The 24623-nt window shown below is 39.5% G+C and overlaps 1 protein-coding gene across 1 annotated transcript; it reads left to right on the forward strand.

Annotated features, from left to right (window-relative positions):
- On the forward strand, positions 1-23523 carry LOC144511886 (uncharacterized). The gene is made up of 9 exons (XM_078242315.1): positions 1-1478; positions 6736-6776; positions 8342-8417; positions 10316-10392; positions 13178-13257; positions 15335-15480; positions 17287-17388; positions 19355-19457; positions 21247-23523. The coding sequence occupies exons 1-9, from the start codon at positions 71-73 to the stop codon at positions 21392-21394; spliced, it is 2181 nt and encodes a 726-aa protein (XP_078098441.1). The 5' UTR covers positions 1-70; the 3' UTR covers positions 21395-23523.
- The last annotated feature ends 1100 nt before the right edge of the window (positions 23524-24623 follow it).

A 24623-nucleotide genomic window follows, 5' to 3' on the forward strand; every position in this document is an offset into this window, starting at 1 on the left:
CTTATGCCTAAATCCGGCACTGCCTCTTGGCCTTAAGACAATAGTCAAACTGGAGCCGTGTCTATTGCGCATGCTTGGGCTGGGGACAGGGCCGCGCATGCTCGGGGCTGGGGACAGGGCCGCGCATGCTCGGGGCTGGGGGACAGAGCCGCGCATGCTCGGGGCTGGGGACAGGGCCGCGCATGCTCGGGGCTGGGAGCAGGGCCGCGCATGCTCGGGGCAGGGTTGCGCAGGCGAATTGGAGGCGGCGAGGTGCAAAATGGCGTCGACAATTAACGACAAAGATTTGCGACGCAAACTGAAGGCCTTGGGCTACACGGCCGGACCCATTACCGACAGCACTCGGTCGCTGTACCTCAACAAACTAGACCAGCTGCAGTCCGAAAAGAGGCAGAATGAACAGCGCGGTCGAGTGCTGCGGAGTCGCGAGAGCCTCAGGCAGCGGGAGGTGGAGAGCCCGGCCCCGGAACAGCCCAGAAGGCGGAGGTCCGACTTCACCTCCAGCGCCAAGGCCGATTTAGACGGCGGGCAGGCCGAGCCTGAGCCTGACCCTGAGCCGCCCATCAGACAGTATACAGGGACGTCGGGCGGTTACTTCACGGATCGACTTCATGCTGTGGACGGCGGATATGAGGGGAAATCTGACCGCCTGAGTTCGCATCGATACACCGGGATTTCTAGCAGCTTCAATTCAGGTCCATTTACCAGGAAATCTGACAGCGCATATTCAGATCGATATACAAGCGCATCTGACAGCCAGAATTCAGATTCATATACCAGAAAATCTGACAGCCCATATTCAGATCGATTCACGGGGAGATATACGAGTCTGAATTCAAATCAATATTCAAAAGAATCCGACAACTTATATCCAGATTCATATACAAAGAAATCTGGCAGCTTATATTCAGATCCATATACCATTATATCAGACAGTTTACATTCGGATACATATACAAGAAAATCTAACAATTTGTATTCAGACCCATATGCAAAGAAGTCTGATAGCTCATATTCAGATCCGTATGCAAAAACATCTGACATCCTGAGTTCAGATCGATATACAAGGAAATATACAAGCCTGGATTCAAATCCAGACACAAGGAAATCTGATAGCTTGTATTCAGATCGATATGCAGGAAAATCTGACAGCCTGAGTTCAGATGTACGTCCAGGAAGATTGAGCAGCTTGTATTCGGATCGATATTTGAGGAATTCAGGCAGCCTCTATTCTGATGGTCGTTACAGAGGAAAGTCTGATAGTTTGTCTGAAAATGAACGCTACACAAGACAAGCCTCTGGTGGACTTCCTAAGAAGGAAGTGCAGAAACCTAAGAATCGTCTAGATAAATTTGAGTTTTACCTATCGTGGTTTCTCCAGGTGGCTACAATTGTCCTTTGCCTTGTTCTAGTGGGGTTAATCTGTGTCAAAACCTTAGGGTTGTTTGAAGGATCTGTGGAAGACGTAGGAAAAAATAGTAAGTACACACATTGCTTTTTGAAGTAACTAATCTTGATGTTTTATTTACAGCTTTTGGTGGTAGTACAAAATAAAATATTGTGAGAAATACTGAGAGATTAAATAGATGCACACAAAAAGGTCATTTGATTCAGCTGAGGTGTAAACATTAGAAATTTGAGAGCTTTCAGAAATTGATGAGACAAAATCTAGTTGTTCTGTTAATCCTGTTCCATGCCTTGAGGACTGGAGTTTTATGACTAAATACAAATTCCTTAACCCCTCTCCCTTGGGAGAAAGATAAAAACACGGGCCTATGAGGAAAAAATATTTTTCAATATTGAGGGATATAGATAGTGCTGAAAGATGAAGACAATTTTAATGGCTCGAAGGGCTGAATGGCCTACTTATGTTATCTTTCAAATGGTGCAATCTCTGCCTCAGTCACATCCTTCTTGAAGGCATACTGAGAGTTAGGATCCACCACCAGCCACTACAGTATTCCAGAAGCTCACTGCATTCTGGGAAAAGAAGAACTGTCTAACATCCAGTTTATTTCTACTGATGGATCAATTCAACTCATGTCCCTGGTCCTGTGAAATCTGTTAACCTAAAATATATCAATTAGGACGCTATCCAGGCCACTAATTATTTTATAAATCTGTGAACCCACACTGATCTAAAGTAAATGGGCCAAAGACCTTCGTCTTTCAGAGTAGTTGAAGTTTTTTGAGTGAGGAATCTTTCTTGTAGCTCTTCTTTCCAGTCCACTACAGCACTCACCATGTGGAAAGATCAAAATTTGGTACACTGCTCCAGATGCAATCTGATCAGCAACCTGTATAGCAACAAAAGGATATGCTTCAATTTACACAATGGTTCTATTAATACAACAATATCCTGTTAGTTAGTGTGACTGTTTCTCTACTTTGGTGATGGACTTTGTGATCTGTGCCTAATAACATCTAGGACTGTTTCTTGAGAGCCCAGTATTTTTTGAAGAGAAGAGAAGATTTGTTCTCTACTTGCGCCAACATTTTAAATACATTAGCTGAGTTTCAAACCTCATATCCTATATATCGTCAAGGCAGCCTACTTTTACGCTTCGAACTTTGGCCATTTTCACTTCTTTATCTGTAATCTTTTTCCATGCTATCAGTATATCAGCCCCTGTACAATATCCTTGATGGCCTTTCAAACTAACTCCAAAAGAGAAAATGCTGGAAAATCTCAGCAGGTCTGGCAGCACCTGTAAGGAGAGAAAAGAGCTGATGTTTTGCGTCTAGATGACCCTTTGTCGAAGTTAATTTTTTCAAACAAATTTCTCTACCATGTCCAAACTTAACCCTGCTGAAGTCTCCCTACCCTGACTGCACTGACTTCCACTGAGTCTCCCAGTGCAACAAATTCAAGTTTTGAGTAATACTGAAAAAGAGACATGAAATCTAAGCTTTTTGTCTTGCACTCAACAGGAAATTACCAAATATTAACAGGGGAACAACATGTAATACTGTATAGAAGAGAGTGCTGCTTGATTGGCAAATGGACTCTGATCGGTGAAGGCATTATCATGGAAAATGCAGTATGCAGCCATTAGCTGTCCAATTTTGCTCAAGTTTAAACTGGGCAGATTGACTCTGGTCAACCATTGTCCTGAGGAATGAACAAGCAAATGACCATTCCATAAGCTTTTGTTTAGGTGAAAAATGTGGACATGTTCCTTTAGTCTGCAAAGGACAGGACCTTGTGTGCAAATATATGTAGTTTCCAGCATGCATCAATGAGCCACACTGTGAGCCTGACTGATGATCTTAAATTGGTTTCAGTGTAATTCTTAGCACAATCAGTATTGTTTAGCAAATATCGTCCAATCACAGAGTTGCATCGATACAAAATTCAAATTTTTTGGGCTCATTGATGAAGCCTTTCATGGCCTCGCTCTGTTCCATCTCTGTAATGATGCACAAAGCTCTCTAGTCCTCTCACTTTCAGCACCTCCATTGCATCACCTCTTTTCCAGGTATTCCTAATTTTGTGGCAAAGCTTTCAGTCATCTTGGTCCTGATCTCGGAAACTTAATCCATGAATCCCATGCCATGTGAATTTCCTCTCTTCTGTCTCATGATACGGAAACAGAATAATCTACTATTTTATATAGTGATTTGTGAACTCTGCATTACTAGGTTGTTACATAAGATAGAGTACTACATTTGAACTGCAATCCCCAGCCACACGCAGCTCCTGAGTCCTGGTAGTCAAGTCCTGTTTATCTTTTCATTTTATTTTGTCCTGTTTGAATTTTGGGTTCCTGGAGATTTGGAAAGATCTGTCCTTAATACTATTGCCTCATTGGTTAGTAAATCAGGAGACTAAAATCTGTAGTAAAAATAGCTTATTGAGAATATGCATTTAAACTTTATATATAACCCTAATGCTCCTTATGCACCCTGTGGTACAAAAAAGCAAATACTTGAGTATTCTTTTTCTGTATAATTCTGTATCTCTTTTAGTATGGACAAAAGTAGCAGGTTTGTGGCAACAAACAGACTTTCTGAAGCTTAAGATTAACCATGAAATGTGGGTGTTTATTTTCCATTAGGTTGATAAAGTGTCCATTTTGCACAAGAATATCTCTCTCTTACTTTGTGGGTGGTACTGGTGCTTGTCCACATCTTGTAGTGAACACTTTAGATAAAGAATGAGAGAGCTTTTGATTGCTTTTAATCAGTCAGGGTGATGTGATTGAAGTATTTGAAATGTTAAAAGGATCCAATAGGCTAGATAGGGAGAAACCATTTCCTGTGGTAGTGGAAATGAAGAAAAGAACACTAAATTAGAGCTGGGCCATTTAGGAACAAATTCAAAAATCACTTTCTTATAACGGGTGAAGAAATCTGAAAGGCTTTTTTCCCTCCCTAATCCAAAAAGCTGGGATGTTAGAACAATTGGCGTTTTTAAGATAGATTTTTGTTGGGTAAGAGAAAAGGTGGATAGAGTTATAGATCAGCCATGAATTAGTTAAATAGCAGAGCAGCTGCTGGGGGATTAACAGCCTACTCCTGTTCCTAAAGTTCCTCTGTTAATAGTTGTTATACACCCTTGAAGAAAAACTAATATCCACAGCAGCTGCTGTCTACTGTGAATGGTCATGTAGCTTCTAGATATTTCACTACATGTAACACGTATGATTTTTATTCTTAAGCTAAAGAATAATAAAAATTGGCTTTACGGGAAGTTAAAAGCATGCCTTGGTACTGTTTTATGAAAATATAGAGCAGCCACAGTACAGCAAGCACTTGTTAGTCATATATTCTATCAGGTAGATATCTACCTGGTGTTAAAAAATCAATCAGCCCTTGCTGCAAAGAACTTCTTTTCCTTTTTTATGTTTTCAAATACCATGAAGTTACTACTTGGCCCATTTGAGTCCACTTCCACCTGTCCTTGAGTCAGGTGATGAATTGTGCCATGTGTTTGAGAAAATCACAGTGTGCACAGCTTTTCTAATTTCAGGATAGAATTACCAGGCACTTTGCCAATGATACTAAATACAGTTTCTTGTGTAACAAATAGATTTAGTTTGTGTCATTGGACATTTATAGCTTCTTAGAAATAAGACTAAATTCAGCTCAGGAGAAATAATGAAAAGACTGTTTATTTAAGTTGAAATTTAATGCAAGCAGTTAACATTTTGTAAATGTAAAAGTTGTATGTTTAGCTTCAATAAAGATGACATTTTCAAGTAATTTTAAAATTTTCACATGGGTCAAAATAAGTTTGAAACATGAGAATATAAAATGTAGAAAAAGTTTAACTGCAGCAAAAATGTATCACAATTACATTAGCAGTCACTTTAAAAAAGTTCTTTATGCCTAAAGTAAAACTTCATGAGGAATTGTAGCAATCTGCTTTGCAATATACTAAGTGTACTGAACAAAGAACAATACAGCACAGGAACAGGCCCTTCGGCCCTCCAAGCTTGTGCCGCTCCCTGGTCCAAACTAGACCATTTTTTTGTATCCCTCCATTCCCACTCCATTCATATGGCTGTCTAGATAAGTCTTAAACGTTCCCAGTGTGTCCGCCTCCACCACCTTGCCTGGCAGCTCATTCCAGGCCCCCACCACCCTCTGTGTAAAATATGTCCTTCTGATATCTGTGTTAAACCTCCCCCCCCCCCCCTTCACCTTGAACCTATGACCCCTCGTGAACGTCACCACCGACCTGGGGAAAAGCTTCCCACCGTTCACCCCATCTATGCCTTTCATAATTTTATACACCTCTATTAAGTCTCCCCTCATCCTCCGTCTTTCCAGAGAGAACAACCCCAGTTTACCCAATCTCTCCTCATAACTAAGCCCCTCCATACCAGGCAACATCCTGGTAAACCTCCTCTGTACTCTCTCCAAAGCCTCCACGTCCTTCTGGTAGTGTGGCAACCAGAACTGGACGCAGTATTCCAAATGCGGCCGAACCAACGTTCTATACATCTGCAACATCAGAACCCAACTGAAGGCAGGTATGTATCCAGACCTTTCTCTAATTGTTGAGCACGCACACACAATAGCAGTGTTGCTGAGGCTTGGATCACCTCGTTCTGTGGAGAATGGGGATTAAATCTGGACTGTCCCTCTGTTTATTTTGAAAACGATTTTATGTGTAAGGCTCAGTTTTTTAATCCACACCAGCTATATTTCTGAGCTTTCAGCATGTTTTCAACCCTCATTCTGAATCTTGGTTTAACAGGGATGGTGGCACAGTAGTTAATGCTACCTCACAGTGCCCGGGACCCATGTTTGATTTCGGTCTTAAGTGACTATCTGTGTGGAGTTTACACATTCTCCCCATGTTTGTGCAGGTTTCCTCTGGGTGCTCCACTTTCCTCCCACAGTCCAAAGATGTGTAGGTTAGGTGGATTAGCCATGGTAAATGCGAGGGGTTACAGGATAGGGCAAAGAGGAGGGCATGGATGCTCTTTTGAAGAGTCGGTGCAAACTCGATGGCCTAGGTGGTCTCTTTCTGCAATGTCGGGATTCTATGATTATTTGTGCTCCCAATATTGCTGATTCTGAATATTTCTTTGCAATGTCATATAGTCTTGTTTAATGATATTAACATGAATTGCGATATTAAGACTACCTGCTTTTTACCTATTTTTCTACGCATCAAACTGAAAACTATTCTAGGAATTTTCTGTATAGCAGACCAGATACTTGTATTTAACTATTTTGTGCGCTGTACAGAATTATATCATCTATGGTTTTCTTTCATTATAGTTAAGATGTTGCCAGTGGATTGCAGCGGTAAAACAGATGCAGTGAGTAACCATTTTGTTTGCAATTACAGTTGATCCTTAGACGATGGTAGATTTTAATCTGGAACTTCTATAATATTCAATACACAAATCCAAATTTGATAAACACTCCACCCATCCACGATAACAGCAGGGTTTGGCAATATTGAGGAGGTGCAATAGAAGTGCATGGATATTTTTGTGTATCTGAGCAAAGTTATATTTCCAATTAATTCACTTCAACCACTTCAACTTGTGTCTCAACTTCAAAATAAGAGGACTAAAATCGTACTTATAACTTAGGTTTGAATTTAAGGATAATTAATTCTCCAGCTCAAACTGTCACCAAAATAATTACTAAATGCCTGTTGGCAACCCATAACAGATCAGTTGTGGAACTGCATATTCTTCTCACCAATTACTTCTATGGAACTCTGTCTTCCTCAGCATAGGAACAATCTGACTCAAATTCAGACCATCATTAGTCTAAACCTAAAACATATTTGCACGGTAGCACAGTGGTTAGCACTGCTGCTTCACAGCTCCAGGGACCTGGGTTCGATTCCCAGCTTGGGTCACTGTCTGTGTGGAGTTTGCACATTCTCCTCGTGTCTGCGTGGGTTTCCTTCGGGTGCTCCGGTTTCCTCCCACAGTCCAAAGATGTGCGGGTTAGGTTGATTGGCCATGCTAAAATTGCCCCTTAGTGTCCTGGGATGCGTAGATTAGAGGGATTAGCGGGTAAAATGTGTAGGGATATGGGGGTAGGGCCTGGGTGGGATTGTGGTCGGTGCAGACTCGATGGGCCGAATGGCCTCTTTCTGTACTGTAGGGTTTCTATGATTTCTATGATATTTTACCCTTTTCAAAGCTGATTTGGACTCATGATGCTGATACATATTTATACACACACATTATGTATGTACATAAGGAGTTCAAAAATGTTGAGCATTCACCTGCTGATATTTGGCTATGGCATTAATAGCTCACTGGAGGTCACTGTTCTGTACTAGATGTGCAGTGTTTTTTTCAGTTTGTTTATTTATTCATGTCACAAGTAGGCTTACATTAACACAGCAATGGAGTTACTGTGAAAATCCCTCAGTTGCCACACTCCGGTGCCTTTTTGGGTACACTGAGGGAGAATTTAGCATGGCCAATGTACCAAACCCGCACGTCTTGTGCAGAATGCCAGATGGAATAATTAGCAAAATGGTGTTTTCAGTCAAAAGCAAAATTGAACATTGCTTTATTTGTTTTTGAATAATTGCGTGACTCTTATTCCTAGATATACTTAATACAGTACAGAACTTTTCACAGTATTTAGTTTAGCCTTTTTCATTTTTGAATGTACGTTCAATTGCATACAAACAAAAATAGAAAATGCTGCAAAATCTCAGCGGGTCTGTGGAGACAGAACAGGGCCAACATTTCCAGTCTGGATGACCCTTTGTCAGAGCTCTGAGATTTTCCAGCATTTTCTGTTTTTATTTCCGATTCCAGCATCTGCAGTATTTTGCTTATATCTTAAATTTCATGCGTTATTTGCATTAATATTTCAATTTCATTTAGTGAGTTTTATTTTTTTCCAGTTTTGCCAAGCTAAAGAACACAAAACCGTAATGCTCTTATTGTCTGAAATGTTTGAGTATTTGGCAGAAATGGCAGGTAAGTTAGAGGATAATCTCAAAATAAGGAAGTATTCTTGCTGTAAGTTACAATATCTAACTACAAAAATGTAAGCTGTGAGGTGCTAAGCAAAATATGAAATCTATAAAACTAAATTTAACACCTACCATAACATGGCTTTTTAAGAAGAGATTAAGTTGCTTAAATTAATCACAATTGTAGATAAGATGTCATGCAGCTAACTGAAAAATTAATTATGTCCGATAACAACAAGGCTGAAGGATTTTATCTGGTCATTGTCATTAAACAGACTCTAAATTCAAGCCTGAGAGAACAGTCTATTGCAAAGACAGTGACTTAAATCCAGCTTAACTTTCATAGAACAGTGCCTTGAAAAAGACTGGATTTCTATCATCCACCAACCACCTGTGTTTATTTTCATTTCCCTTTGCAGTTGAATACATCTCAACTATCCCATTGATCCTGACTGCAGTGTAGCCAGAACCTGATTAACAGCCTGTGATTCCGTTTTCTCTTTCCTCTCTTGCATAGCACAGTTGTTTTGAAGAAATCATTGGGGGGGGGGGGGAAGGAAGCAGAGGAGGGAGAAGGTTTCGGGCCAGGTCACTCCCATGCCTGTGTGCTATGGCGATTTTGCAGCCGGGGAGGGGGCGGCAGGGCAGGATTCCCTTCCCCTCTTCGGTGAGGACTTGGTGGTGCTCCCCTGGTCAGTCCGGGAGGGACACAATTCATTTTTTAGGGAGGGTGGCCTGTCTCTGAGCACGACGTTCGGGGAGCCATTTACAAATGGTGGCCTGGTCTTGGAACAGCAGGGCTGGCCTGCAGATTGTCTGCGATGCATAAATTAGAATCCATTAAATGGGAGAATCACACCTGATTGGTGCTGCTAATGCCAACTGGAATGGGCACTTGTGTCCCAATTCGGGAGAATCGGTGCTGATGTATTCTCAGGCAAAAGAGTGCACTTCATTTTTTAAATTCAATGAAGGAGGAGTTGAGGGCTTTGTTCTTCAAAATCAGCGAGAAGAGAGTCAGGAGCTTCACTGGTTAAAATTTGTGAGGAGGGAGCCGGGAGCTTCACTTTTCATAATTAGCGAGGAGGGAAATGGCAGCTTCGTTGTTTAAACTCAGCGAGGAAAGCACCTGAAGCTTTACTGTTCAAAATTAGCAAGGAGTGAGACGGGAGCTGCACTGTTTAAAATCAGCAAGGGGAGAAGATGGAAAATAAGGAGATGCAGATGAATTGAACAGCATTTTGCATCAGTCTTCACTATAGAGGATGCAAATAACAGGAATTGGAAGGAAAGAACCCCAGAAAATTTGCAATCATCACTGTAGTGGTACATTGTTGGAACTGCAGTTGACATTTCCCTGGATCCTGATGGCTTTCATTCTATGTTCTCAAGTGGCTAGTGAGATGCATTGGTTTTGGCTTTCCAAAATTCCCTAGGTTCAGGTATGTTCCATTAGATTGTAAAATAGCTAATATACCTCCTTTATTCAAAAAGGGAGACAGAAAGCAGGAAATTATAGTCCATCGAGCTTAAAATCTGTCATAGCGACAATGTTAAAAGGTATTATCAAGGACATTATAACAAGGCACTTAGATCAATTTAGTGTAATCTGGCAGAGTTAACATGGTCTTGTGAAAGGGAAATCACATTTAGCCAATTTATTGGGGTTCTTTGAAAAAGTCATGTGGATAAAGAGGAACTGGTGGATGTACTGCAATTAGATTTCCAGAAGGCATTTGATAAGGTGCCACATCAAAGAAAGTGCTAATAAATTTAGACCTAAATAAATTTATAAGTGTCAGTTAATTTGGGATATTTGATTCTCCCTTAGAAATGCACATTTTTAGTTATTAAGTAGATGATTGTATTTAAAGCAAATTGTTTAACTCTTGAACTTTTTAGGTGAATTTGAATGTGGATCTGAATATCCATTGAAGAGCAAATGTGTACCAGTCATTGAAGTAAAGAGACACTTGGTGGTAAGTAATGGATTTAACCTGAAAATATTTTTCAAGCCAAATACAATCCGTTCTAGGTTAATTGCAGTTGATAGGATCAGGTGTTTTGGGCAATAAAACATGCCTTAGAAATGATTAACAAAGATATGGGTGAAATATTGCTAATGCACTCATCAGACATTTGTTTGCCTACCCTGTTAATGTTGACATTCATCCATTTTATTTTGAATGAATTTATAATCTTTTAAAATACTGGACGAAGAAGTTTCATACAAATACAATTGTTTTGTACTGTATACTCATTTCTCTTTCCTCTAAACTGGCATTCATTTAATAATAAAATTAATGTAACAAACTATTGTTGGAATATGCAATGAAAATGATTATAATTGCTCTTTTAGGCTAATTGCTATAAAAAATCATTGTGTTTTTTATGTCAGCTCATAAGTAACACCACTGTATTTAGAAGTCATAAAAATCTGCAAGCGTACATCAGAATCAGTCTTTGGCCTCAGGAGAAAAGAATTAAACTCTTACATTGTGATCTGTCACCACTGGATTGATTCCATTGGAATTGTACATCGGCCAAAATCTGAGGAGTACATACTTAAAACAAATTGATATATACTACCGTATGTTGCCATCCAGTGAAATGTGACAAGCATGTTTACCTTCAGTTTGAAGCTAGAAAAATCTGACTATGATATTTGGTTTTACATTTTCTCCCTTTCATTTGTCTAATATTCCTGGTATTGAGGGGGTAAACATTTAGATTTGCAATTCCTTATCATGTACTAGGATTGCGATAGAAACATGGACGATAGGAACAAGAGGAGGTCATTTGGCCCTTCGAGCTTTCTCCGCCATTCATTAAGAATTTGGCTGATCATTCAACTCAATAGCCTAATCCTGCTTTTTCCCCATAACCGTTGATCCCATTTGCCCCAAGTGCTATATCCAGACGCCTCTTGAATGCTTTCAATGTTTTGGCATCAACTACTTCCTGTGGTAATGAATTCCACAGGCTCACCACTCTTTGGGTGAAGAAATGTCTCCTCACCTCCATCCTACATCGTCTACTCTGAATTCTCAGACTGTGACCCCTGGTTCTGGACTCCCCCCACCATCGGGACCATCCTCCCTGCACCTATCCTGCCTCGACCTGTTAGAATTTTATAAGTCTCTATGAGATCCCCCGTCGTTCGTCTGAACTCCAGCGAAAACAATCCCAAGCTAGTCAACCTCTCGTCATGCATCAGTCCCGCCATCCCCAGAATCAGCCTGGTAAACCTTTGTTGCACTTCCTCGAGAGCAAGAACACCCTTCCTCAGAAACTGCACACAATACTTTGGTGTTGGCATCACCAAGGCCCTGTATAGTTGCAACAACACATCCCTGCTCCTGTACTCTAATCCTCTCGCAATGAAGGCCAACATGCCATTTGCCTTCTTTACCGCCTGCTGCACCTGCATGCTTACCTTCAGTGACTGGTGCACAAGGACACCCAGGTCCCGCTGCACACTCCCCTCTCCTAATTTACAGCCATTCAGGTAGTAATCTGCCTTCTTGTTTTTGCTTCCAAAGTGAATAACCTCACACTTATCCAAATTATACTGCATCTGCCATTGATTAGCCCACTCACCCAACCTGTCCAGATCATTCTGAAGAATCTCTGCATCCTCGTCACAGTTCACCCTCCCACCCAACTTGGTGTTATCTGCAAACTTTGAGATATTACATTTTGTTCCCTCATCCAAATCATTAATGTATATTGTGAATAGCTGGGGTCTTGGCACCGATCCCTATGGCACCCCACTTGTTACTGTCTGCCAATTTGAAAAGCACCCATTAATTCCTACTGTTTGTTTCCTCTCTGCCAACCAGTTTTCTATCCATCTCAATAGATTTCCTCCAATCCCATGCGCTTTAATCTTGCACGATAATCTCTTGTGCGGGACTTTGTCAAACGTTTTCTTCACAAAGAAGCACACCAGATGCAATGATTTTCTGTATGTTCACTGTAATGGGTGAAAAATTCTGATCTGGGAATGCACAACTTCGCAATTGGTGCTCTTGGCATGCTTGAAGGAAAGAAACAAACATTTTTAGCCCTAGATTATTGGCCTGAACTTTCTGGGCATTAAATCCTTTCAATAGCTGATTTTCTATTGCCATTTGATGTGCTAGCCAGGCTTCTTCCTGATACATGGATTGTGTGCAAGCACTGGCATTCCCCATGTCAATTTACTGGACTTCCAAAATTCTGCAGTTGGACCGAGCTAATTATAGATCTTCCCAGGAGCTTTACTTAATGAATCAAGCGCATTGACTTGGGGTTACGGGTAATTGTGAATGACCTGCTCATTGAGAGTAGCACTGATATTACTGTATAGTATGTAAAAAAGCTGATGTATACAACACTTGATTGGTGACTTTTTAATCTAGTTTGTTATCAAGCAACACTTTTCTCTCCCCAAGCAGCATGATTTTGATATGCTGATAGTGTCACCTGGCCACCAGCACATTTTATAAGAGACCACTTTCGATTGCTTTCCTTCAGCCTTATTGTTGAATTTTGCCACTGAAGTTCCAAGGCTCATTAATTAGGGCAGCAGAAAAATCTTATTCTCAAACTATCTGTGGTTCAATGTTAAATTTAGGTTTAGATTCAAAACCAAATGCATCCTGAAATTTCCTGTTGAAAATGATCTGCACCATCTTAAATGTGGCAAAATAGAATGTTTACCAGACCATCTAGCAAAGTGGCTTGAAGGTATGTTTTTAAAATCCTCATTTGCTTCCCCAGATTTCTGAAGTTCCTAATTCAGAAAAATTTGATGAGGCACTAGAGTGGATCATTCAGAGTACCCGGGACCTTGGGATTAGGTGAGTTGTGTTTTCTTCTGAATTCTAGTTGGAACTAATGAACAGTATTTGAAAAAAAACCACAATCTCTTGTAGTTGTACATGTGCATGGATTCTACCACTTTATCTTTACCCTATCTTTTTAAAAAAATCTTTGAACATATAGAATAATGGTCAATTGGAGAAACAGTTCAAGTTTGAATCACTTTTTGACCAGATTTGAAATAATACTTTTATCTCGTTTTTAATTTATTTTGAAATAAACTTTTTGAAAACTGCAATTATTTAATTAGGAAATTTCACCAAGGTGAACAAGCAAACTTCTGCAATCACCATATATCTGTGTTTCGGAAAGACTTGTTAGAATGTTGATACAAATTAAGAGAAGAGATTGGATTAAAATGTCTTTCCTGCATGTCAGGAGTCCAAATTTAAATCTGCTTTGGCAATTTCAGTGTAGTTCACAATTGGCGCAATGTTCAACTGTCTCAGCATTTTAAGTGCCATATTAATGGAGTTCAAACATTATCTTTTATTTTTACAAAAAATCATTTATACAAATAACATTAATACAGCACTCCTCTCGGTAAACTGCAATCCGCATTGTAAATTTAAGTGGATTGATAAGATTCGTAGAATCCCTACAATGCAGAAGGAAGCCATTTGGCCCATCGAGTCTGCACCGACCACAATCCCACTCCGTAACCTCACATATTTACCCTGCTAGTCCCCCTGACACTAGGGGGAAATTTACTATGGTCAATCAGCCTAACCCACACATCTTTGGACTGTGGGAGGAAACCGGAGCATCTGAAGGAAACTCACGCAGACATGGGAAGAACGAGCAAACTCCACTCAGACAGGGACCAGAGGCTGGAATTGAATCTGGGTGCCTGGTACTATGAGGCAGCAGTACTGTGCCACCATTGTAAAAAGTTGGCACATTTCCTTTTTATTAGCCATTCAGTTTTTTTTAAATGAAGCAGCTTTAGATTCAGCAATATTAAGGAGTGAAGTGGTAAAATGTGGTTTTGAACTGGAGATGTGGCACACAAGAAATTATTAGTTTGAGGTCCTGCCTTCATGGAAGGCACTGCTTCCAACTGAAATGTTTTCTCATAGAAAGGCACAGAAATCAGTGAACCATCCCCTTCTACTGTTGGGAGCATTGGTTGATGAGGTAGCAAGAAGACAAAAATTAGGTGTTATAAATTTTCCCTTTTTGATTTTTAAAAAAAAAATCCAATCTGCTTTGTACAATCATGAGACTTTATTTCCTTAATTGGAAACAATGTCCTGAAAAATTACAGTTTTGCAAAAGAAGTCAAGCCATGTGGCAAAGTATAGATTAAATTTTAAAGTTTTTTTCAATATTAATTTTCTGCTGGGACTGCATGGTTCGTTATTTTGATCAAGTATTCTCATAATTGTTTGAACTTAGAATGGGCAAAAATATGGGGGCAGCATGGTGGCACAGTGGTTAGCACTGCTACCTCACAGTGCCAGGGACCCAGGTTAAATTCCCGGCTTGGGTCACTGTCTGTGTGGAGTTTGCGCATTCTCCCCGTGTCTGCGTGGGTTTCCTCCAGGTGCTCCGGTTTCCTCCCACAGTCCAAAGATGTGCAGGTTAGGTGAATTGGCCATGCTCAATTCTCCCTCAGTGTATTTGAACAGGTGCCAGAGTGTGGCGACTAGGGGATTTTCACAATAACTTCATTACAGTGCGAATGTAAGCCTACTTGTGACTAATAAATAAACTTTACTTATTAGTAACTTTAGGAAATTATCTCTTTTGTATATGTTCTCTTAATGGTATGTCACAGAAGTCTCTGGCTAAAATTTTGTCTGAGTTACCTGATGTATGGTAGAAACAGTCAGTTGATTTGAGATGGCATAATAATTAACAGTCTTGGTCCTCAGGCAAAGTTGTTTGAAAGTTATCCTTAATAAAGATTGTCGCTGTCAAATTTGAATTATTTACTTGAGTCACTCTATATTGTGTGCGTGTCATTTAAAAACTTAGTGACCATTGCAGCCATGCTCTTGAAGAAAGTTCATGCAGTTGTCAGTTTATATCTTTTTGCATATCTTGTTACAGGCTAGTTGGTAAAGATTCAGAAACAGCAGTAACTGCCGTGGATCAAGTGATTTGTCTTGAATCTACTCGTCCACAAATGAATTTGCATTGTCGCCTCCGCCAGGCTGTTCTCCTAATTCTCCACAGAATGTTAATCGTTATCTTGGGTAAGTCATTGAAAATGTTAATCTGTGTAGATGTAATACACCGGTTTAGATTTTAAAATGGTCAGTGCCACAGTAATTATAGTTGTCTCAAATCAAGATCTGTGACAGATTTGGCAACAATCCTTATAAAAATAATCATTGAAAAAAGCCCACGATGTAAGATAAGAGGAGCACTCATGATTACGTTTAATGAAGAATAGCAGGATAAACTCTCTGAATCCAAATCATGTGTTGCAGTATAGATATATGTGGGAAAATGTGATATATTTTAACGCATTTGTTATTTTCAGTTACCTTAAATTTGTTACTTCTTACTCAAATTGTTTAACATAAACAGCACCTTTCCAACTAGTTTAATGTTTGGAATGATAAACACTGATCATATTCTGTTTATTGCAACCAGTCTATAATTTGACAAGTCGCCTCACCCTCTATAATTTGTTTATTGTAGCAAAACAGTCATATATCATACCTCTCTGAAATCACTGCGTTGTAGCAATAAATCTGCTTTGAGTTTGTTATATAAAGCAACAGGTAATCTAAATAATTAGTAAGGGTAAGTTACCAAACTGGTAGTATCTCGGTTCCATAAAGTTTCGCTAAAAGTTCTTTGCCCTTGTATTTAAGTTGTTTGCCACAATCCTCTTCTTTTTTTGATTTTTCCTCTTCCTTTTGCCTCACCCCTTTCCCTTGGTCTGCTTCTACATAACTTTCACCCCTAAAGTGTCAGCTTGCTATAGTGGTATTTTGCTTGTACACTTTGGCCACTGTATTCATCTACAAATCAACAGTTTAATTACAATTTCAAACAATTTATTAACTGTGAAGCAATTTGGGAAACATCTTGAAGTTTTGAAAGCCACTAAACAAACGCAGGTTGGTTCTTTTAATTCTCATGACGTTCCCCAGTGTTTTAAATTAATTAAATAAGCTTTTTTTGTATTCTGAACAAAACACAACTGTAGTCCACTCGCTGGCTGAACACAAAAGTAAACCTTAGTACTCTACTATTGCCAGTGGACAAGCACATTAATATGTAACGTCAACCCCAACCATATACATCAGATAAGAATGGGCAGGTTGTTTTGCTAGAAGGACATTACTGAACCCATTAGGTTTTTACAACCATCCAGCCTTTAACTTTGAGAGTTTGTTTAAGTTGACTTCAGATTCTCTAACTGCTGGGTTTGGGACTCATGTTCTCATTTTCTCAATTACCAAGCCAGCAACATAGCCACTACACCACAGTACTCTGTTGTCACTATTTGTATCGCAGCCTTCACTTTTCCTGGCTCTATAAATCCTTCCCAGATCCCTCCACCATTAAAAGCTTCTTCAAAACCTGCTTTCAGGTGAATGTTCTGTAAGCATGCTAGTCCTTAATGGTTTTGACCACTGTTGTTTATAGTAACCATAGATTAACTGTTGCATGTAAAGTTCAATGTGAAACTCTGAAACCTTACATTCTATTGTAAGGGCTGATGCAACAATATTGATATAAATAACACCTGTAATCCCAGGCAGTAGAAGATTTAGGTGTGATGACCAAAAGAATGGTTAAAGATTTCAATTTTTAGGATTTTTTATGGGGGAAGAGAAGAAATAAGGTGGAGGGATTTAGGGAAAGAGTTCTGGACAGTAGAGACAGAATTGCTGGAGGCTGCAATTTGGACAGTGGAGCTGAGAGAGGAAGTAGACAAAGGAAGCCAGATTCCCATTTAGAACACACAATTGCTTAATCAATTTATTATAAAAGAGCCAGAAAAGAATTTGTGTGCTGATGAGCTTTTCCGTGTTTTTATAAAGCTTTAAGCCTTTTGTGGATTATATTGCTACTTCTGAAGTACCAAATGAAGAAAATGAAAGAACAAAAACAAGCTGTGTATGAAATGGTGAACAAAATCATAGGTACTGTATGATTTTTAAAAATAAAATTGTATGACACTGCTAAAGTTGCAAATGTTTGTGTTTGAGTCATTGCGTGTGTGTGTGCAGGCGGTGTGTTTGTTTTGTGGCTGGCACATGTTCTTTTTCTCATGCTGTCTGTTTTTCAATTAAAATGTGCACCCTTACAATAGTAAAGTCACAGTTCTGGGTTATGACATAGAGTTAAAGTAGCTTAAAAATAGTTTATTTCTGTTCAGTTGATGGCAAATTAAGCTTGTCCCAATATGGTTGTGAAATTGAGCATTCAAATCAAATGATATTTCTAATTTGTTTTAAAAGCAGTTTTGAAAATGTTTTGATAACTCAATGAGTTTATCCAGTTAACCATACATGTCTGAAAAGTTCGAGATATTTGATCTCATTCAGCCACCACTAGAATCACCACATTTGTAATCAATAGCCCAGATCTATCTGTCTCTGAAGAGTTAGAGACTGGAAGTACCCTGAAAGCTACATGAGGAACCCATCGGAAACCCTAGTGTAATCACGTCTCTGATCCTTACATGGCTAGTTTAAACTTCAGATTTCTGGTTTTACCCTGCTTGATTGGCCAGAGCCATGCAGACTTGAACTGTTTTCTCTATACTTTCCCTGGTTTTTACATTGATTTACGTATTGCCTTAACATCTGGTGGAGTGGCAATTGAGTTGGATTTCTACTCTCCTTGAACCTTGAAATCCAAACAACCTAATTCACCCAACTTTCCGACTCAGACCTGGCAAAATTTGGACAAAAGTGCGTCCCCAGAGCCTAGCATCGAGGGCAGCTCAGTCACCGGTGGGGAAGCCACTAGCTACCATAAACCAGGTAAGTTTAAAGGTCCAGCCAGGTCCTTGAAAAGCCAGTGAGAGATAAGTGTAAAAGGCCAGTGGATAGGATTGGGAAGGCGACGGCGGGTTGGGCTTTTGGGGGAATGAAGGGCTGGTTTCGGATCATACCTTGACAAGCGTGGAGTGTCAGGTCGGGTCTTCGGGAGGGCGGTGGTGGATTAGGCCTTGGGTTTGGGGGTATCTGGTCAGGCTTGGATGGAGGAGGTGGTTGTTGGGTCAGGCCTTGAAGTGGGGGTGTGGGGTTGTAGGGTCAGGCCTTGAGAAGTGGAGTGTGGTTTGGGTAAGAGTCAGGTCTGGTGGCAGCTTTGTGGGAGAAGGTAGATAAAGTTGGGCCTGGTTGTGGGGGGAGGCCTTGGGGCTGGGGGGAAACCCTGTAGGTTGGGGTGTTCCCTTTGGGAGATAAAGGTCCTTAGGTGTCGGGGGGAGTCCTGTGTGGTTGGGGGGGTGGGGGTCACAGGTGGGATGTCTGTTGGGGGGGGGGGGGCAGGGTAGTTACCCAGAAGCTACAATTGGTTTTAATTCTTCAATTTTTCAATATCACCACCACTCTTCCCTGGCTGTCCTCTGACTGGCCACCCCACGCCCAACCACCCCCTCCCCATCATCACCATCTGCACATTTCTCAGCAAGCTTGGATTGGAAGTCCAGCCAAATGTGCAGCTCCAGACTAAGGTAAATAAAAAGAAGCAGAGTGGTACTCCAACTGTGATTGTCACTCCACAGAAGTTCTGTATCAATGGTTCTAAGTTAGGATGGGGAAGAATTGGCTTGGGTTTCCACTTCTTATCTTCCAAAGTTGTCATCCTCAAAGTGGGCTATTTTGAACATAGATAGGATATGATTCGGCTTGGCGTTGATTGCAAAAGCGTGGAATACTTTGCTGATCCATACTTGAGAGCTTCACCTGCAAACTCACAATTTTTGTGAGTATTCAAAGTTAACTGACAATCACAGGACCATATTTCATCAAAAGTCAGTGCCAAAGGAGTAAATTGTGTCTTTCAGTTAATGAAACAGAATAGATTTAATTGAATTCTTTGTCTTACAATTATGTATGTCAGATTTTTGGTTCACAAATTTAATTTAATTTTAAACAGGTGTCGTTCGTGCTCACAATCAAGACTGGGAAAAGGATTTAGAACTCATACCTTATGTACCTGTTCCCCATGTCCGTGACACACTGATCCAACCTGAGGATAGGTGAGTTTACTAAGTTACAAGAAATAAATCTGTACGACTGTTCATGTATCTTTGTTTCTAAACTCACGCATAAAAATAAATGTCACATACTCCTACAGATATTTCTTTCAATCCTTCCTGCTGATTAATCTCATCAGCAACGTAGCAATATTTCTACACCAAAATCAAAATATTGTTGCAACTACTCATGCCCCACCATCCAAAACTTAAGTATCCTTTTTCATAGAAACCCTACAGTGCAGAAACAGGCCATTTGGCCCATTGAGTCTGCACCGACCGCAATCCCATCCAAGCCCTACCCACTTATCCCTACATATTTACCCGCTATTCCCTCTAACCTACGCATCTCAGGACACTAAGAGGCAATTTTAGCATGGCCAATCAACCTAACCCGCACATCTTTGGACTGTGGGTGGAAACCGGAGCACCCGGAGGAAACCCACGCAGACACAAGGAGAATGTGCAAACTCCACACAGACAGTGACCCAAACCGGGAATCGAACCCAGGTTCCTGGAGCTGTGAAGCAGCAGTGTTAACCACTGTGCTACCGTGCCGCCCATTGCTACCGTGATCGTGAGTGATAATTTAATTTATGCCAATTGTGCAAACAGACTTTCCATGCTACAAATGTTTTATTTTTTCAAACACCACTCAAAAACAGTAGAATGTTAATTACTGTACAGCTCACTTTATTTGCAGCAGATAAAAGGCTGCCTTTACTGTGACTTTATCACTGTCAGCAGTGCTATTAACCTAGAAAAAACAAACTTGCTGGTATATGCAAGCAAACATCACAGCCCCTTTTTACTATTTTCAGCTGAAAAATCATGTTCCAAGTTCCTTGTTTTGTGTATAAGAATTTCTATCTTGTTTTGAGATAAGTTGGTCATTGACTCTGCATTTCCACCATGTAGTTCGCCATAAAAATACCAAAGCAATAACGTGACACTGCCCAAAAGGGGGAAAAAAGTGTATACAATACAGGCAGTACTCCACGTTATGACATTTGTGTTACAACGAATGACACTTGCCATGTTTATGGATTGACACTCTCTTTCAACTTTATAAAGTTGGTATTGACTTTACGACGCCATGCCAGCACGTTAATATGTGTACATCGACATTCTGCGCCACCCATCTCCATGACTGGACAATGTCACTCCAACCATTATACCATCTTTATCAGGTCAAACCGTTTGTTTATTAGGTTGGAAAGTAGTACTTTATTCTGTGAATCCATCCGTGAGCCAGTGTCAGTCTATTTTTTTGGCACAGCCATCACAATATTAATGCATTTATACGCTTACATTGTATTTAATATGCACTCAGACCTGCAGCCATTCAAGGTTAAATAGGCAACTGAAAGTGATCAATGGCTTCCTTGTATCCCCCTAATCGAAGAACTTGTGCTAAGGTGTTCAGGCATCAACAGCCGCCTCAGCAACTTTGACAGGGCAAGAGTTGAGAGCATTTAAGACCACTGGGCACCCCGTGACTGATCTCTGGTCTTGGTTCAGGAACCATTTCCCTATTTATAGTATTATTTCTGTGGGGAAGTTGGTCCCAACTTGCAATGTTTCAACTTATAATTAGTTCCTGAAAACTGTGTTGTGTGTTAACTCTGTGGACTACCTGTAGATAGTATGCCAAGACTACAATTGCATGCCTCAACAAAATTTATCTAAAATACGCTTCTCTTTGTTTTTAGAATGTTTCTTTTGAAATAGAAAGCAAATTTTGATGCTAACTTAATCAAACTTTTATTTTTTTAAATCTTTTTTGCTGCAGGAAAAAGCTGAAGAAGATCTGGCAGAAGGCTGTTCAGTTTCTTGAAGCAAATGAGTCCCGGATTCGTACAGAGACACAGAGAATAAACGGAGAAGATTTCTTGGTCTGGAGGTGGACACAGCCTTCATCTCTTTGTGACTCAATGTGATAAATAACTCAATGTATGATGTAGAGGGAAGTTAGGAGCTAACCTGCTGATGTGGTGTGTTGGCAGAGCAGCACCCTTTACCATGTAGTGAACAAATATGTGTTTGTGTCTGAAGTTCTCCACACACCAGTTGATATTGATTGGTCATTTGAAGGCAAGTGGTAAGCACTACTCCATGAGAAGGGAGAGGAAATCACTGAATACCCTGGGTCATCTTACAATGCCTATTCACAGATTTTAAAATTATTATTATTCATTGTTGGGATTGGGGAATCATTAGCAAGGCCAGCATTGCTCATCCCTAATATAACTGAGTGACTCACCAGGCTACAGCAAAGGGCAGTTAAGAGTCAACCATACATTGAGGAACTGGAGATGCTTATAGTCCAAACAGGATAGATGGCAGAGTTTCTCCTGACAGGAGTGACAGATTTCAAAAGTTTATAATTTCCAATTTAAGCTAAATTCAAGACATAGTTCAAATCTCAACGTTGAGATTTAAACTATGTCTTCTGAATTATTAGCTCAGGCCTTTGGATTACTCATTTAGTAACAAACACTACACCATAGCTGTATTTATTAAAATTGATAGAAATATAGAAGTAGGTCATTTGCTTCTTCTAACTGCTAGAGGATGTGCATAGTATGTGGATATCCAAAAATACCAGGGAAAGAGAGATTTCTAGTCTGACAGCAATAAAATGATGCAAAGCCTTGAATTAATCCTTCTATGTAAGGGGACTTTAGTCAGGTCACCCTGAGTTTTAAACACTTGATATGGAGATGCCGGCGTTGGACTGGGGTAAACACAGTAAGAAGTCTCACACACCAGGTTAAAGTCCAACAGGTTTATTTGGTAGCAAAAGGCACTAGCTTTCGGAGTGCTGCTCTTTCGTCACCTGATATTACACATTTTGGAGTAGATTTCCTTTCATACTGTACGTAACAAATATATTCTTTATAAACATGTTTATAATTTCAGTACACATTAGTTTTCCCCCACAACTGTGTACAACTCACCTACCCTTTACCCACATCTGCTCTATTTCTGTTTTTGAACTTGAGCAGCAAAAGGATAAAGCAAATCTCCAAAATTGGGTAGCTCAGATTATTTGTAAATGGTATTTTCTTCCAAAAGGTAAATTTTGTTTAACTTTACTTCTTAAAATGCAAGCTCATCCTTTCTTATTTTAAAAGGTGAAAACAGTTTCATGTAGTTATGTAATACCTGATGAAAAGTGATGGCTGAGTTGCAGCTTTCTGACTTAAAACGATACCTATTCACTTATTTTATATGGACAACTTAACTGTTTTACATATTAGAGGAAGACTATTTGGGAATGAAAAATGCAGCAGGCAATGAGTTTGAGTTTTATAGTGCTTTAATATTTAGCATTTTTTTAATTCATTCACATTTTTTGAATATAATAGAATCACAACAATACAGAAGAAGGCCATTCGGCCCATTGAGTCTGTACCATCCAAAATCCCACCCAGGCCCTATTTCCGTAACCCCACACATTTACCCTGCTAATCTCCCCGACACTAAGGTCAATTTAACATGGCCAATCAACATAACCTGCACATCTTTGGACTGTGGGAGGAAACCCACGCGACACAGAGAGAAAGTGCAAACTCCACACAGACAGTGACCCAAGGCCGGAATTGAACCTGGATCCCTGGCACTGTGAGGCAACAGTGCTAACCACTGTGCCACCATGCCGCACCAGCACTTATTGCAAATCCCTGATTCTTATTTTATAATACATTTTCTTTTGCATGAAGAAATAAGTGATTAAATTAGAATATGCATATCTTAAAACATAATAGCGCATGAACTAAAAAGCACTGCATTAGGTTAAATGTTTTATTGTACACAGTTTCTTATTGGATCGGTATATAAATGAATCTTTTCATGGTTTATATTTTGTGTATAATTTAGTGAATTATGCTCACAATGTGCCAAACTGCTCTCTTTAAGGAAGTTAAAAAATTGCATTCTACAAATTAATTGTCCATTTATATTTAGCATTTGGTACAGTTTTTATGTGGGCATCTTTTTGTATTGAGTTTCACAATTTTTCAGAACCAAAATTATCTGAAGAGTTTAATAAAATATTAAAACAATGCTTGTGGATTTATGAAATATCTGAATATGATTAAAATCTCAGTTAAATTAATTGTGACATTTTAAATTAAAATTATAATTTTAAAGTCATTATCAGCAACTCTGGTTACCTTAAGGTGTTGAATCAATACTGACTTAAAATACTTAGGTTTAGTAATAGATCTACTGTCAGTTGCATACCTGGTTACTGTTCTTGCATATATCAAGGGATATATTTTTTAAGCAAAATTTGTTTTAAAAATAAATTGCAATTTATAATGCTGCCTGACTGCACTTGGTCGAGGCAGATTTTGTGTTTGGTGACAAGCAAATGAATTTGAGTGGAAACCCAGGAGAGTGAGGGGAGGCCAGCTTTTCAAAACGGGCACAATTTGCACTTATTTGACAGTCATCCAGATTGAAACGTTAGCTATGTTCTCTCTTCACAGATGTTGTCAGATCTGCTGAGATTTTCCAGCATTTTCTGTTTTTGTTTCAGATTTCAGACATCAATAATTTGCTTTTATTTTAACAATTTGCACTGGAATCACTTAATGTGTCTAAAGTGGAAACTAGTAATCAAGGACACTAATTTACAATTTTCACTGACAAATTAACAATTGTATAATTAAACCTTGGAGATGCTGGTAAATATCCTAGAATATCAAGCGATAAGAAGGAAATTTGACTTCTTTAGTCAAAGTAAATCAGTGGCCCTTATATCCTTAAATTATGCATTACATTATTTAATAACAATTATAAAACAATATATTGTTTAATTCAACCATAAACAGCATGCCTAGGCAATATTCTATTTAATATATCAAAAGTGACACATCTAACTAGGTATTTTGTTGCAATTGCAAAATGACCTTCAAATGGTGGGCACTTGTGAGCATTCTGTTCCGTAAATTAATTACCTGAGGTGTTGTCAACAGGACAATGATTTAACTTTGTGACAATGGAATAATAGATTATTTGTTACGACATTTAAGCACACCTAACTTCCTCTTCTCTGTCCCAACAAGGTGCCTCAACCAAAGTTTGGAAGAGTATTTTATTACTATTACAGTGTTATGTTTCATTGCTCTTGCATTCCCTCAAACTAACCTGCTCCATCCT

This window comes from Mustelus asterias, chromosome 25 (assembly GCF_964213995.1).
Source record: "Mustelus asterias chromosome 25, sMusAst1.hap1.1, whole genome shotgun sequence".
Taxonomy (NCBI): domain Eukaryota; kingdom Metazoa; phylum Chordata; class Chondrichthyes; order Carcharhiniformes; family Triakidae; genus Mustelus; species Mustelus asterias.